The sequence below is a fragment of the Pteropus alecto genome, unplaced genomic scaffold, assembly GCF_000325575.1.
Source record: "Pteropus alecto unplaced genomic scaffold, ASM32557v1 scaffold45, whole genome shotgun sequence".
NCBI classification, from domain to species: Eukaryota; Metazoa; Chordata; class Mammalia; order Chiroptera; family Pteropodidae; genus Pteropus; species Pteropus alecto.
The window spans coordinates 31,366,905-31,380,769 of record NW_006442491.1 but is presented as its reverse complement, the minus strand read 5'-3'; the positions used below and the strand labels follow the sequence as shown (position 1 = coordinate 31,380,769).

The window sequence follows — 13,865 nt, the reverse complement described above, 5'->3', positions numbered from 1 at the left end:
CCAGCCCATTAACATTATTCTGGGTGTAATCATTAAACTTGGGACTGTCCTGAGCGGCTTCATCCTGAATCTCTCCCCAGTGAAACAGTGAGGAAGGTATTTAACAAAGGAGGCACAGAGTGGGTCTCAGCTTGTCGAGCAACTTTCTCTGATGTCCTTTTACTGGATAAAGCAAGAGTGAAATTTACTGGCATAAAGATGAAACTTTCATGAAAAAAGGTGTCTTTTTGTAGGATGTCATAAGTCAGTTCCAGGGCCTTGTTTTTATGAGCCTCTAAACTGGATCATCTTATTCGTTGTCCTACTTAGTGACACAGAATTGCTCAATTTGGGGAAATGTAAACTTTTCAAATGAGAGCTTTGGGGGTTGCTTTCTTTCTCTCAGAATGGGATTTTGGAGACTTCAGAAGTGTTTAGAGAATTTTATGACAGATTTTGTTTCACATTAGACCTGTGACAGGTTGTTTTAAATTAACTTCTGGTGATGGAGACCTTTGTGGTGAAAATGCTTCTGGTGTAATTTTCTACCTGACCTTTTCCTTAAATAAAACGTCATCAAAATCAAGGCTGTAGCATTTGTGCTATTGATTGCCAGAAATATAATTTACAAGGTAGAGCTTTAACTATATGAGAAGACATGTTGGTTCCTATGGTTAGTTTTACCCAACATTATGAAAAATTTCAAATATATAACAAAGTTTAAAGACTTTTATCATACACTTTTATATCCACCACCTACCCTCTGCCATTAACATTTTACTACACTTGCTTTATCACATGTCTGTTCCATCTGTTTCTCTTAATTCATCCATTTTATTTTCAATACATTTCAAAGTAAATTGCAACATCATATTAGATGCTTAAGCATGCATATCTACCATAGTTAATTTTAAATTGAGACAGTTCTGTATGGTGGTATTCCTAAATCTTTAAAAGCCAAGAGCTTTGTTGATTTTGTTTTCAATTTTGCTTTGACCCCAGAACTCTTTGCTTTTTAAAGGAAATTGTTTAGTGAATTTTTCACTCCAAGGTGTGAATATCGATTAATCAAGTATTGCAAAGCTTGAATAATGTTGACCATATTTTTGTTCTCACTTACTAAGGAGATAATAGAGTAATATATAGCTAGGTTGATCTCAACAAATGCCACCAGATAGAAGGCTTGGATATCTGTTTTGCCCACAACTTAATGCTCCAAACTAAAAAACCTTATCAAAGAATATTATTATTTAGAAAATGTTAAAATGTTGAGATTATTGCAAATAGCTTAATTTATTTTAAAAATATTTACATTCCCATAATAGTGAATAAAGTTGTTGGGAAATTGATTTATGTCACCAGGTAAGTAGAGGTAGGAACAAATTCTCTGCAAACAATTTTCCAGAATTACATACATTCATTTATTTGTTAAAGGAGTATATTCAGGGGGCTCCCTCAATATATATTTATTGAAAGCAAAAGTAGGGGGAAGGCAGATAGAGGTAAAAGGCAGTCAAACATATGGTAACAAGGAAATTTAACTTTGGGTGGTGAACACACATAATGCAATATACATATGGCATATTGAATTGTACACTTGAAACCTATTTGATTTTATTAACTAATGTCACGCCAATAATTTAAAAACAAAAGTAGAAAAATTTATCCAAGAAAGTATTTGTTTTTGATTAAAAGTAGTCTTTTAAATATTAAATTTGTGGCTCATCCGCTCTTTAATCTGGAATATAATTTAGAAGTGTGATGACTTTGTGAGTTTATAATAGTAATGGAAACAAAACAGGTCATTTTATTATAATACGATATAGAGGTCATAATTGTCCTAGAGGTGTTGTTTTTTGTTTTTGTTTTTGTTTTTGTCATGTCTACCAGACTACAAAGTCTAAGAAAATCTATTTAAGTACCCTAGGGTCTTTCCCCTAAATTACAATGATTGCTCATCAGATTGTCTCTATATTTGATGTAGTTTTAGAACTGGTTGCCCATTGAGTAAGTTGATTTTAGTCAGCTTATTCTCTCTTCTCATTTAAAAATATTTTTTTACAAGTGGTATGTAGCTATAAGTTTATGTTTATAGATATTTATGTGACTGAGCACAAGATTAGTGAATTTGCTGGATAATAATATTTGCTACTATTTGTTGAGCTCTTACCATGTGCCAGGTTAGGATTACGGGGTGAGGGTTGTTTGATGCAGGAAAGGAATCTGAAAGGTCAGATTGAAGTTTGTTAAAAATGGTTTATTAACTATAGACAAGGTTGTTTCCAAGAAAATTAATTTAGAATTATAGTACTCTGCTTTATTTGTAATGAGTTAGCTGAGCTTCTAATTAACTTTATGTGGTTGTTGCTCTCTCTGCTTTCCAGCCATTGCTGGAAACATCTATTTCCTGGCTCATGGTATTGGGAATATTTAATGTAACTTTCTGTTTGGTATTGAAGTTTTTTTTTGAACAATTTCTTTATTTTCTTTGAATCAGTGGTCTCCTGAATAAGAAGCCTCTAGTTCTCTCCCGAGGCAGTAATCTCTTAACGGCTATTCTGAAAAGGCTAGATCAATGAAATTAAATCTGCCTTTGGATTTGGGGTTTTAGTGAGATGATGTATAAGTTTCCATTCTGTGTTTAACCTTAACTGAGGCAGCCTTGTAGTCCGTAATGGCATATGTCTCATTAAGCAAGAAAAGGTGTTGGAAATGTGTCTTTTCTGGAAATGAGATGAGCTGATGATGCTTCTTAAGTTCTTACTATATTGGCTCCCCTCAGGCATGAGCTTTATGATCTAACCAGATTTTGTCTGATTCTCTCACATTTTTGCTTTTTCGAAGTCCTTGCTTTCTATAGATTAAAATTAACTGAGGCATGAATTTTCTACACTTGCAGATTCCACCCTCATACAAATAGGGCCATTGTCTGCTGATGACATTGTGATTTTGTACAAAATGCTAGGCAGTCCTTTCCTCTATCAGAAAGAAAATAATTTATACATAATGATAAGTCTGACTATGCTTGGAGGCTTATGTTCTTTGTAACGAAATTTAACGAACCTGCTCATTGAGGCTTCATGACCTTTTACCTAAATGACAGTCAAATGTAGTTAGGTAAATAAGTTTCCTTTTGGTTGTAGTTGAGTGAACCTTTACAACCTGGAACATTTAGAGTGTGACTGCTTTTAGGTAGTAATTTGCCTATCAACTGAGAATTTATCAATTTAAGCACCAAACGTAAAAAAGAATAAAGTAAAACAAAATTATTTTTTTGATAAGTTTTTAAGTTTGCTACATTTTTTTCCTTAAATAGTGTTTTTAACGTGGTTCATTAATTTTATAATGTCAGGTACCATGTGCCCTAAGAAAGTGATGTTTAACAGCTAACTTTGGTATGACATGTTATAGTTTACAAGCATTTCATCTACATTACCAGTTAATTCACTCAAGAATCTTAGGATTATCGTTTTATTAATCATCTGAAATTGGTGGTGGTAACCCCATTTAATACAGTAAAAAGTTGAAGCCTACAGGTGTAACTTGCTAGGATTTATTCACCCGAGCACCAACGTTGAGACCCCAACTCAGATCCACAGTCAAGAATTTTATCCACCACACCCAGACAGCCATGTGCTAGCTGGTTTGCCCTTACCCTAACTCAACACTTTGCAGCTAAGAGCTCTTTTACTTTCTTTTTGTCTTCTGTAGTTATGAAGTGATGTATATTATAATTGATTTGTTACTACTAATTAAAATGCCACTGTGAATTATTTAAATTTGTGTTGTGTGTAGGGTTATTCCTATTCAAATGTGAATCCCATGAGGACAGAGACTACAACTTATTTGTATGCTTCTCTCTCCCCTGTACCTAGAATAGTGCCTGCAAATAATAGGCGTTCAATAATTATTTTGAGAGAATAAAGCTTTCTTGAATGGGAAAGAAAGGAAATTGGGCTTAACCCAGTCTTTTTATTTTGCTTCTACTTGGAGTAAGAACTATATACATATACTGGTAATAACTATGATGGTTTTAGATTATTATTTTAAAATGGTTGGAGGATTTCAAAAAATGTTTACTCATGGAAGTGTGAATGTGTATGTGAATCTCAGCTGTCACTTGTGTAAAGATGTTTGAAATCCAAATGGTTGCAGACTGCTGTATTTTTCCCTTACCCTTTTTACTTTGAGTTGTTGACGGTTGTTTCTTACTGTTTTGTATCTGTCTGACTTGAGCAGATCCTTTTTTTTCCAGTCTAATTCTTTAACTTCTGGTTTGGGCTAGAAAACCAGATACCCAAATCTATCATAATTGTTCAGCATAGATGGGTTTGAATTGAGGGAAGCCCATTGGTAAAAGGCTTGGGTTCTAATGTGTGGTCTTAGACATCTGTTTGGGCTGCTCAGAGGCTTTTTTTCAGTTTCCATTTATGCTTGTCTTTTCAATGGGTGAGATTATGGAACAAAGCGTTCTAGATTGGAAGGTTGTTAGTCTAGTACGTTGTTTACAAAAAGAACTTGAGTTGTTAAAATACCAGAGAATGAATTAGAGCTCATGATTTTCTAGAATCATTTGGACAGTGAGCAGCTACTTTTTATTGTTTATTAAGTCACAGTAGCAGTAAGAAATTGAAATGAGCAAAATTTATGTTGTAAAAATGCAAATAGCATCTCAAGGTAAGGAAATCTATTTGCTACTGATTGCTAGCATTTAAAAAGGGAGACCCTCTAGATGAAGCAGACCTGAAAGTTTGAGAATTAAACTCTTATGCCACTTGAAATCCAGTTCTAATGAATGATTATGATTTGGATTTACTAGAGATAATGTGCTTTTTCATATTTTGCAACTTAATGTAAGAATATTTATGTTCGGGTGCCTTTTGGTAAAATTTCCTGTGTAATTGTATTTGCATCACCAAGCACATGTTAAGGACATTTACCAAGAAAATATTTAGCCAATAGTTAAAAGTTTAAAAATTAGGCTTGCGTAATCAGGCAGTATTTGATGTCCATTTCTTTTCTTTTTCTTTTTTTTAATTCTTAGGTATTTATCACAGCTCTCTTTCTAGGATGTAATTGAGACTGGAAAAGAAAATTTCTGCTCTCTTATGTTCGTGTCTCTGCAAAGTACTCTTTATCTAGTTCCCAGGCAGTCGTGTCTTTTGTAGACTCTCTACTATGCTGCTTCAAGCCGTGCCATCATGTTTTCAGAAAGTTCTTTACTTGTAAATTTTAGGTTTCACCAAACTTTAGCACTATATATCTTCGTTTTCAGAAAAAGTAAATTATTATTTCTTATTTTCCAGGAGTTTTCTAACCACATAACCTCTCAGACCTGAACCAAAACAACATTGTTCCTGGAGCACCTCTTTTTAAGGTATACCTCATTTGACTCTGTAATTTCAGGCCTGTTCATAATCTATAATATTTTTAAATTCTACAGTGATCGTGTGGTAAATGACTTACTTTTGGCTGTAATATTAAAGAAAAGAGATTTTATACCGTTTGGATTTCTTTTTACTCTTGAGATTTAATTAGAAAGTAATTAAATACAGGGTAAATTGTTGGGAAAAATGTAAAACCCTCTAGCCAGCACTGCCATATACTTTAAATGTAGAGACATGAAAATTGACCACTAAAGTTATCATTAACATCACTCTATCAGTAAGCATCTTGGTCATAGAAACTTGTAGTTGGCCTTTGATTTCTCAGACTGTTTATGTTAAACTTGGTTTTCAAACTTGTGGAAATAATTCAACATTGTTTTCTGTCATGAGATAGGGTTATGATCAAGTTCCGTTTACCACTGGCTGCTTGTGATCATTTAGACCAAAAATGTTCCTAGGATTTTACAGACACTGATTTTATCGGGCACTGAAAAATACACTACAGGCATTGACACTGCTTTGTGTTTTTTAGTCCTTTCCCTCTAAGAGCTGAAACCACATCATATTGTATCTCTGAAGTAGTAATTAGTGGACAGTTAACCCAACTTTCTTTGAGAATGAGGACATTGAAGCATGAGGAAATTACAAAAGTTGTACAAAGCTCAATGAATGGATTTACACTTATTACACTGAATCTGTTTAATGGTTTTATTTTCAAAGAACTGAATAACTTACTAAGCCTCAGGATTCCTTCAGTGTTTTAACTCTCAGATTGGTATGACTGAGGCTTTTGTCAAATATCTTATTACAAAGTTATTTGGGGAAACTGAGGCACTGGGCAGTGAATTGCCAAGAATTGGATATACAATTGCTATCTGAATTGGGAGTAGAACTGAAAGCCACAAGTTTGGTCTGATTTAACATTGTTGGTTGCTACTTAGCAGCAAGGCTGGTTTCTTAGAAACTGGGTCTTGGCACTGGTCTGTTTTGCATGAAGATGATGGTAAATCCAGGCATGTTTCTAGGTAGATGGCACATGGTTACAGACTACAATTTCCCTTTTCTGAAAGGAAAAGCCAGTTAACTGTTGAACCAAGCCCCTTCTTATTCAAGAATATGTCACACAGTACTACTCTTAAAAATCTCTGACATATCTTGAATTCATTTTGGTTGGTTTAAAACATTTTTCTGTGTGTTTATAAGTTTAGATTTTAAAAATACTTTCATATTTACAAAAATAATATGTTTGAGCATGGTTATTTTTAAGAATTTCTTGAAGAGGGGAGTTTGGTAAGGTTTGAAAGCTAGAAAAGAAATTAAGGTTTATAGCTTATTGGACTGGGAGGTAAATGTTTTTTTTCACTTTAGTACATAGCGTGGTGTGATGGTATTTCTAAGATGAACGATTAATAATGAATTCTCTTTTAGGAAGTGTTTCTTTAAATGGACCACCCAATGGGTACATTTGTGTGGAAAGAAAAGCCTCCATTGCCCAGTTGGCACTGGGCCAAGTGTGAGACAGGGGCCACATTCAGTCGTTTGTATTGGATGCAAAGGTCTTGAACAGCCTGGGTTGTTTCCAGGCATTATTTCTGGCTGATTTGATTGTCTTGTAAGTGATTGTGCCTCCTCAGGGCTGCCTGTCCTGTGTCTTTCTCTTGAGCACCAAGCACATAGCGGTCTTTTTTTCCCCCTTCTTTTAAGTAGTTTGGTCATATTTCTTTTAAAGAACATTTTAGTATTGGATATTATTTGCTTGACATTGTCTTTTTGGAAATGATTATGTAGGATGATAGTGACTGCCATGTTTCTATACTTGTAGGTGCCCTGTCTACAGGAGTTTAGATAATTATTGGAGTCAATGAATTGCTGTTTCCAGGGGGCAGGGGATGACGGGAGATGGGGAGGGGAAGTGAGTTTACTTAGAGAAAACATACAACCATATTGCAGCTAGAAAAATGTATCAGAAAAGGATCTGGCAAATAACTGTTGAGTGTAAAGGTATTTTAGGTGTATTTCAGTACTATTGTAGGAAAAGTGATTTATTCCTTAACTTTTTTGTTGTTGACAGTCTTTGAGAGCGGAGCCTCAAACTAAAGAAAACAGATGAATAGATTTACAGTTGGTTGCTTGAAGATCTCTCTGTCTTTGAGGAAAACATTTAACAAATAGAGTCTCGCTGGAGAATGTACAGTCTGCCATGTAAGGGTTCGCATATAATTGATAATTAATAAATTTTTATTGAATATTGAGTGGATATATCCTAAAATTGCTGTTGATATTGCTAATGCTTTCTCATGGGAAGGAACTGGAGTACTCCTTTGTATCTGTGTACCCATACTACATAAGATTTAATGAAGGGCATTGAATAGGAGAGATTTAGTGAAGTGTTTATGGCTATCTTAAAATCTCGTCCAGAATTGGGATGACTCCTTTCTTTCTTTTCTTTCTGTCCGTCTTTTTTTTTTTTTTAAGCACTCTTGTTTGGAAACGTCACTTATTACGATGGCAAATAAGTCAATTATGCAAAAGTATAGTTACTTCATTATAAATTATGGGTTAATCCAGTTAAAAATTAGATATTACAAATGATTTTTTTCCATAATTGCTGAAATAGTTATTTAATTCTACAGTGATTTAACAGTCTGTTAGTTGAAAGTGAGTCAGACTAAGCACTACTGCAGATAGTTGTCTAAACTATTTCTACAAGGGTCTGCCTTCTTGTGTATGGTCTAGTCTTGGCAGATTCACTGCTGAGTGAGGAATATGCATTTTATACCTAATCACTTTTTAGTCCATCATGTATAATTTTAAAAAATGTTTTTGTAGAGTTCATGTGCCCATATTCCTCTTCTCTACAACCCATTAAAAAGTACTTGGCACTTGTAAAATGGAAGATGTCAGCCAAGGTGAGACTTTTTTTAAAAGTTTTTTGTGTCACCAAGCCAAATTTAGAACCCTGGAGGGGTGGGGGAGACTAGGAATTAGAAGTTTTTTAAAAAGAGGTACCCATAATTCTGTTATATCACCCCTGTTGGTGTTGTAGTGCTAATATATGCTTCATAAATTTAGGATTTGAGAATAAGATGAATGTTTTCCTAAGTTACTGTCTAAAGCTCTTCAAATAGGAAAAAACCATAGCCCTCATCTGTGCTGGAGGCAGGAGGTAGAGAAATAGCAGCCTATACAGGCCTAACAGTCAAAGGTGTTTCCAGTGCTGGGGAAAACTGAGCAGCCTTTGTTTCACGCTTTCGACCTAACTTGACTTTGTGTAAAATATTATTCTATAAGAAGACTCCAACAAAGCATTTCGATCTCTCTCTTCAGTCTCTAATTTATCTGGTGGAAAACAACCCTTAAAGATAGGTTTAAAGGAAAAAACAAGATTTCAGTTAAGGATTTAATCTTCAGGACAAAGTACTTTTGAGCAACAGGTTCTAAATTTATACAGAAGTAATAACTCCAAAATTCCATGATTCCGTATTTCCCCTGAATGTTGCAGTGAACTGTATAAATAGCAGTAGTGAAAAGCTTTATTTGTTCTTTGAGTTATGTGGGTAAACAACATATTTACCCCTGTTTGTAACTGTGATTGCTGCCTGCCTTCTCTTTGAGAGAGGAGCATCTGTTTGGGTAAATACTAAGCATCAATTTTTTAGAGTCTTTTGAGATGAAAAGATTTTCTTTTCCTGTCTAAGAATATAAGCTACTTGTTATATTAGTAAGATTTTATTTTGTGGGTTAGTATATGCTGGAAACAGCATCTCTGGCCCCTCTATCCATTAGATACTAGTAGGTCCTCCTACTTCCCAGTTGTGACTACCAAGTAATGGCTCCAGACATGGTCACATGCCCTTGGGGAGCAAGATTACCCCCGTTAAGACTACTGCTTTAGATTCTCTTTTCAGGCCTAAAGATGCATAGAAGTGTTAAATTAGCAAATGACTAAAAATATATTAGCAAATGAGTATTGTTTGTTGACTTTTACTATTGGTCGTGTTGTTGGAAATTAAAAATTTGTAAACAGCCTTTTTAGGAGGATTTAGCACTTTTTTATTTGCAGTTTTGGACTACTTGTTTCAACCAATTGTTATAAAGACATAACTCCTCCTGGTGAACTTGTGGTTAATATTTTTTTGGGACAGTCTTAATTAAAAGCCTGTGCCCTTTCTCCACTTCTAGAAAACCTATACATTTACGTCTGTGATGGAAATACTGGCAGTGGGCCTGCTGTAGACAGCCTTAGCCAAAAAGATCCCTTTGGGGGCCCCTCCCTTTCTAAATTTAGTTCATTCATTCAGTCTCAGACTCTGAGAGCCACCCAGGGCGGACTCGGGTTGCTCCTTCTGGGATACAGGCAAACTCTGAAGCAAACACCTTGCTTTGGCTATTTTTTGACCTGTGACCTGTGGTTGGTATCCTGAAGTTGTGAGTACACTATAAATGACTTTTTTTTTTTTCTTTTGGTAGAAAAATGCCCTCAAGGCCGTGCTTAGAAAGAAGAAGGGGGTGAGTAAAAGCAGGAAAGAGAAGATTGAGAGGGAAATATTTCTATTTTGGCAGCTAAAGGAAATAAAAGCAAGGAAACAAGGTCATAGCTGACTTTAAAGGGTTCTGGACTTGTTTTCTTGACAATGGCAGCTCGTCTGGGAAGACCATTATCTAGATCTTCAGCAGAGCTCAGTTATTTTGCTCTGATTCCAGAAGTAAACAAGGAACCTCTGCAGTATCGGGCAATTTTGTTGAATAGGGAAATGTTTATGCCTCTATTATCCAAAGTTGTATTTCAGCTGGGGTTTTTGCTTCGTTGTGAGTTTTGCGGTCCTGTTTTTGCTCTCAGCAAGAGAGAATGTGCCAGGACTCTTCAAGTAACTTAATTGCTTTGGTCATTCATCTCTTTCTAGAAGTCCAACTTTCATTAAAAATTGTTTCGAGACTTTTATAAGGTTAAAATGACAGACGATTACTCTAATAAAAGTTCTAATTTGTTAGTTTGCTCGTTTCTTTTTGGCTGGCTTTTTCTGTTCTTTGTTGCTACTGGTTATTTTTGAGTACCTTTGCCTTCAATATTTTCAGCTTTTTGAAGGATGGGCATGAAAATGAGCAGAATTATCCTTAATTTTTGACTTATGAGGAAATTGAAATGTAATATTTAGAAATAATGCTTTTGGAGCTTATAAGCCGGAGTAAACAATTTTCTCTGCTCTCCAGGTTCTACCCCCATCAGCCACAGCAATAAAATTGCCAGTCTGAAATTCGTTCCTCTCTCCTACATCATCTCCACTCTTCCTTTTAATAGTACAAATACTATAGTATGGTCTTTGCTATTCAGATAATTTCTCAGCATCAAGAGCATTGATGTGGGTGCAACAGTTTTCTTGTTTGGGGTCTGTAACTAAATGAGATCATCTCAGACCTCTAAGAAAACCATTATAAGGGAAAAAAACAAGTGAGAAATTCTTCAGTCAACTTAAAGGAAAGCTCTAAAGATGCCACTCTGAGCACCAGGCCCTTAAATAGAAACAGTGTTTACATTCACTTACTAATGATGTTACAACCCAGTTTGCTTTCTGCTGCTTATAATTCTGAGGCTAGAAGCCTTTACCATATTCCATATACTATGGAAAGACTACTCCATATTTTTAAATTTGCATTTTGAATATAAGCTGCAATTTATAATTCTTAATATTCAACAATAAACATTATACTCTACTGATTTTCTTCATAAAATGAACATGCAGAGCATGTGGGTATTGTAAGTCATTTAAAAACACTGTCAGAAAGTCACAGGGGCAGGAACCTTACTGTATACCAAAGATAAACACAGTTCTAATACATCAACATAGCTACATGCTAATTGGGGCTATTTTCATACTTGAGTAGATGACACCAATTTTGACTGAATATTGGCAATTACATATCTCCTCTATAATTTACCTTTTTATTTTCTTTCCCTTACAACTTTTAGGTAGAACTTTAGACTTCATAGCACTGAATTAACCTGCACTGAAAGCTGTTTACCTGCACTTGTCACTTTTGTTGAAAGTGACCATGTCTCAAGTTCAAGTGCAAGTTCAGAACCCATCTGTTGCTCTCTCAGGGAGCCAAATATTGAACAAGAACCAGCCTCTTCTCTCACAGCCTTTGATGAGTATTCCTTCTACTGCTAGCTCTCTGCCCTCTGAAAATGCAGGTAGACCTATTCAAAACTCTGCTTTACCCTCTGCATCTATTACATCCACCAGTGCAGCTGCAGGTAAGCGTATGAATCCAAGTGTCTTCTGTTTCAAATGTTTTCTCAGCCTGTTTTCCAAATTGATAAGTAGATTGCAGATGTAGAGAGCTCTCATATTCACTTTCAAGAAGCAGACGAAAGAATTAGCACTCAAGCTTCTTTATCCCAGATATGAAACACTTGGTTGTGTATTGGGTTGATGGAGCCCTTTGTTGACAGAGCATTTCAAAGTGTAAAAAAGAGAGATGAAAACTAAACTATAAAGTCTTGTCTATTATAAAGTGATGGCTGGCAGAGAGAATTGAAAAATAAATACCACTTTGGATATTTATTGTTATATGGGAAAATTCTGCTTTTAAAATTATTTCCCAGAACTGACAAAGAACATTTGTAGTTGTAAGCCCCCTTTTTGTATGTCTGTAAGATTTTATCCCAAGCAGAGGGGCAGCCAGATTTATTGGCAAGCAAAAGAGTGCATTGACATTCGTTAATTGTTATTTTGAATAAGTTTCAGTTGTGGAGATTCCAAAGGTAGTTCAGAAGTCATATTGAGTACCAATTAGAGATTTAACAAAGAAACAGATTTTTAAAAAGGAAATAAGTTTAGGAGCATTCAAGTCTGATTATTAGGAAACTAAAAATGAACTAAATCTGCTCATTGATTAGAAAAGACTTGAAACACCTGAATAAAACTAAAAACAGTATTCTGCTCCCCACCCCCAAGTGGCAAAACCAGTTAAATGGAGTGTCAGCATGGGTGTCTCATGCCAAAGTCGCCTTACAACAAATTCCTCTCAGCCCCTTGTATTTGACAATTTCCCTTTCATCTCATTTCCTTTACTTTGTAAATCTATTTTTAGAGTGTTAGCGTGTCCCACTCTCAGCCGCATGGCTTTATCACACTACCTCTAGACTTCCTCGGACTGGCTCACCAGCTAGCAGTCTTGACTTGTCATCGTCCCTAGAGCTTCACTTTTCCCCACATTTGTCATTTGAGATTGTCTTAAAAGCCAGTGGCGCTATTTCCGTTCTCTGGGATTTATTGCTTTTTCTTCTAATGTGTTCTTATATCCACATCTTACCGGCTTTGTAAAACTCCTGCCCATGAAGGCCATTTTATTTTACTTCTATAATTTTCAGCAATAGTTAAGGTCTGAGGATGGCAGCCTTTGGAGATCAGACCTAGGGGACTCACAGGAATGAGAAGTGTGTGGAAAACGAGAGTCATTGTTTGAGAAATGGGATTGGCATGTTGAGTTTTGTGAAATAACGAACAGGGTACAGCTGACAGCTGTTGTGGTAACCAGCGTGTGTCTGTTCAGAAGATCTTGTTATTCCTTCGGTCGGTTATAATAGCATTGCTTCATCTGCTTTCAGATCTTGCTTGCCTGCTGTGGTTCAGTTATTACCCTGACTTCCACTCTCTCTGTTGAAGACACCCTCTCCTAGGTTACCTGGCCTCATCTGGTTCACAGAAGAGCCCCGCTGTCTTCAGGCATGTTCTCCCAGTGTGGTTTGCAGTTTTGCATCACTGCTGCTCTAAATCCTTAGACCTTTAGTTTTCTCCTCTTTTTTCATATCCCTGAGAGAGCAGCAGTCTGCATACTGCTAGTTGACTTCAATGGTCTTACATTATTTTTCAGTTCCTTCTAACATGGCACACCCCAAAGAGAAAACCCCAATGTGTCTTGCGAATGAGTTAGCCCGTTTCAGCAAGATTCAGCCTGAGTATAAGCTTTTGCGTGAGCAAGGTCCAGCTCACTGTAAGGTAAATATTGTCCATACTGCTCGTGCATATATAACCAACCAGGAATGTTTTCTGTCTTTTTATACTATTGCAAGTGGTGCTGCTATTCAGAATACTTATTTTCAAACTGCTGAAGTTGTCTTAAAGAGATGCAAAAGTATAGAGTTTGGGCGAGTTGCTTCTTTTTTCATCTTTGTAGAATGAGTCAAATAAAAGATAAGCTTCTGTATGGAATATTTGGCTTTTAAAGCTTCAGTTAGTATGTCATGGTTTAGGATTCTGAATAGAGATAATTCCCAAGCAACAGTGAATGATTTCCTCCCAGTTTTCCAGGCTCTGGGCCTCCTGACTATACCTTGTCTGTGGATCCTTTCCTGCTTGTTTGCACATGCCCCTTAGACATGGCAGGGAGAGAGGTGAACGGGAAATTACTTTTGCCACTTTTAGCAATCGATAAAGGGTTTGAAGATGAGAGGTAGAAATCAGTCTCCGAATATTTTGGTTTGTCTCTGATGTC

The 13,865-nt window shown here is 35.9% G+C and overlaps 1 protein-coding gene across 9 annotated transcripts in view; it reads left to right on the top strand.

Moving 5' to 3' along the window:
* Positions 1-13,865, top strand: part of STAU1 (staufen double-stranded RNA binding protein 1) — a 51,666-nt gene that overhangs the window by 9,525 nt on the left and 28,276 nt on the right. For 2 of the 9 annotated variants that reach the window (XM_015597226.2, XM_025039782.1), the window contains exon 2: positions 5,286-5,356. The exons of 1 other annotated variant lie outside the window; for it this stretch is intronic. Coding sequence is in view for 5 of the 8 variants with exons in the window: in XM_025039779.1 (XP_024895547.1) it covers positions 11,418-11,622; positions 13,245-13,369 (330 nt within the window). In the remaining 3 variants the exon portion in view is untranslated. Of the gene's footprint in view, positions 1-5,285; positions 5,357-7,437; positions 7,569-11,334; positions 11,623-13,244; positions 13,370-13,865 lie in introns of those variants that run through there. 6 more of the 9 variants (XM_025039779.1, XM_015597225.2, XM_025039780.1 and 3 more) reach the window with 6 other exon arrangements.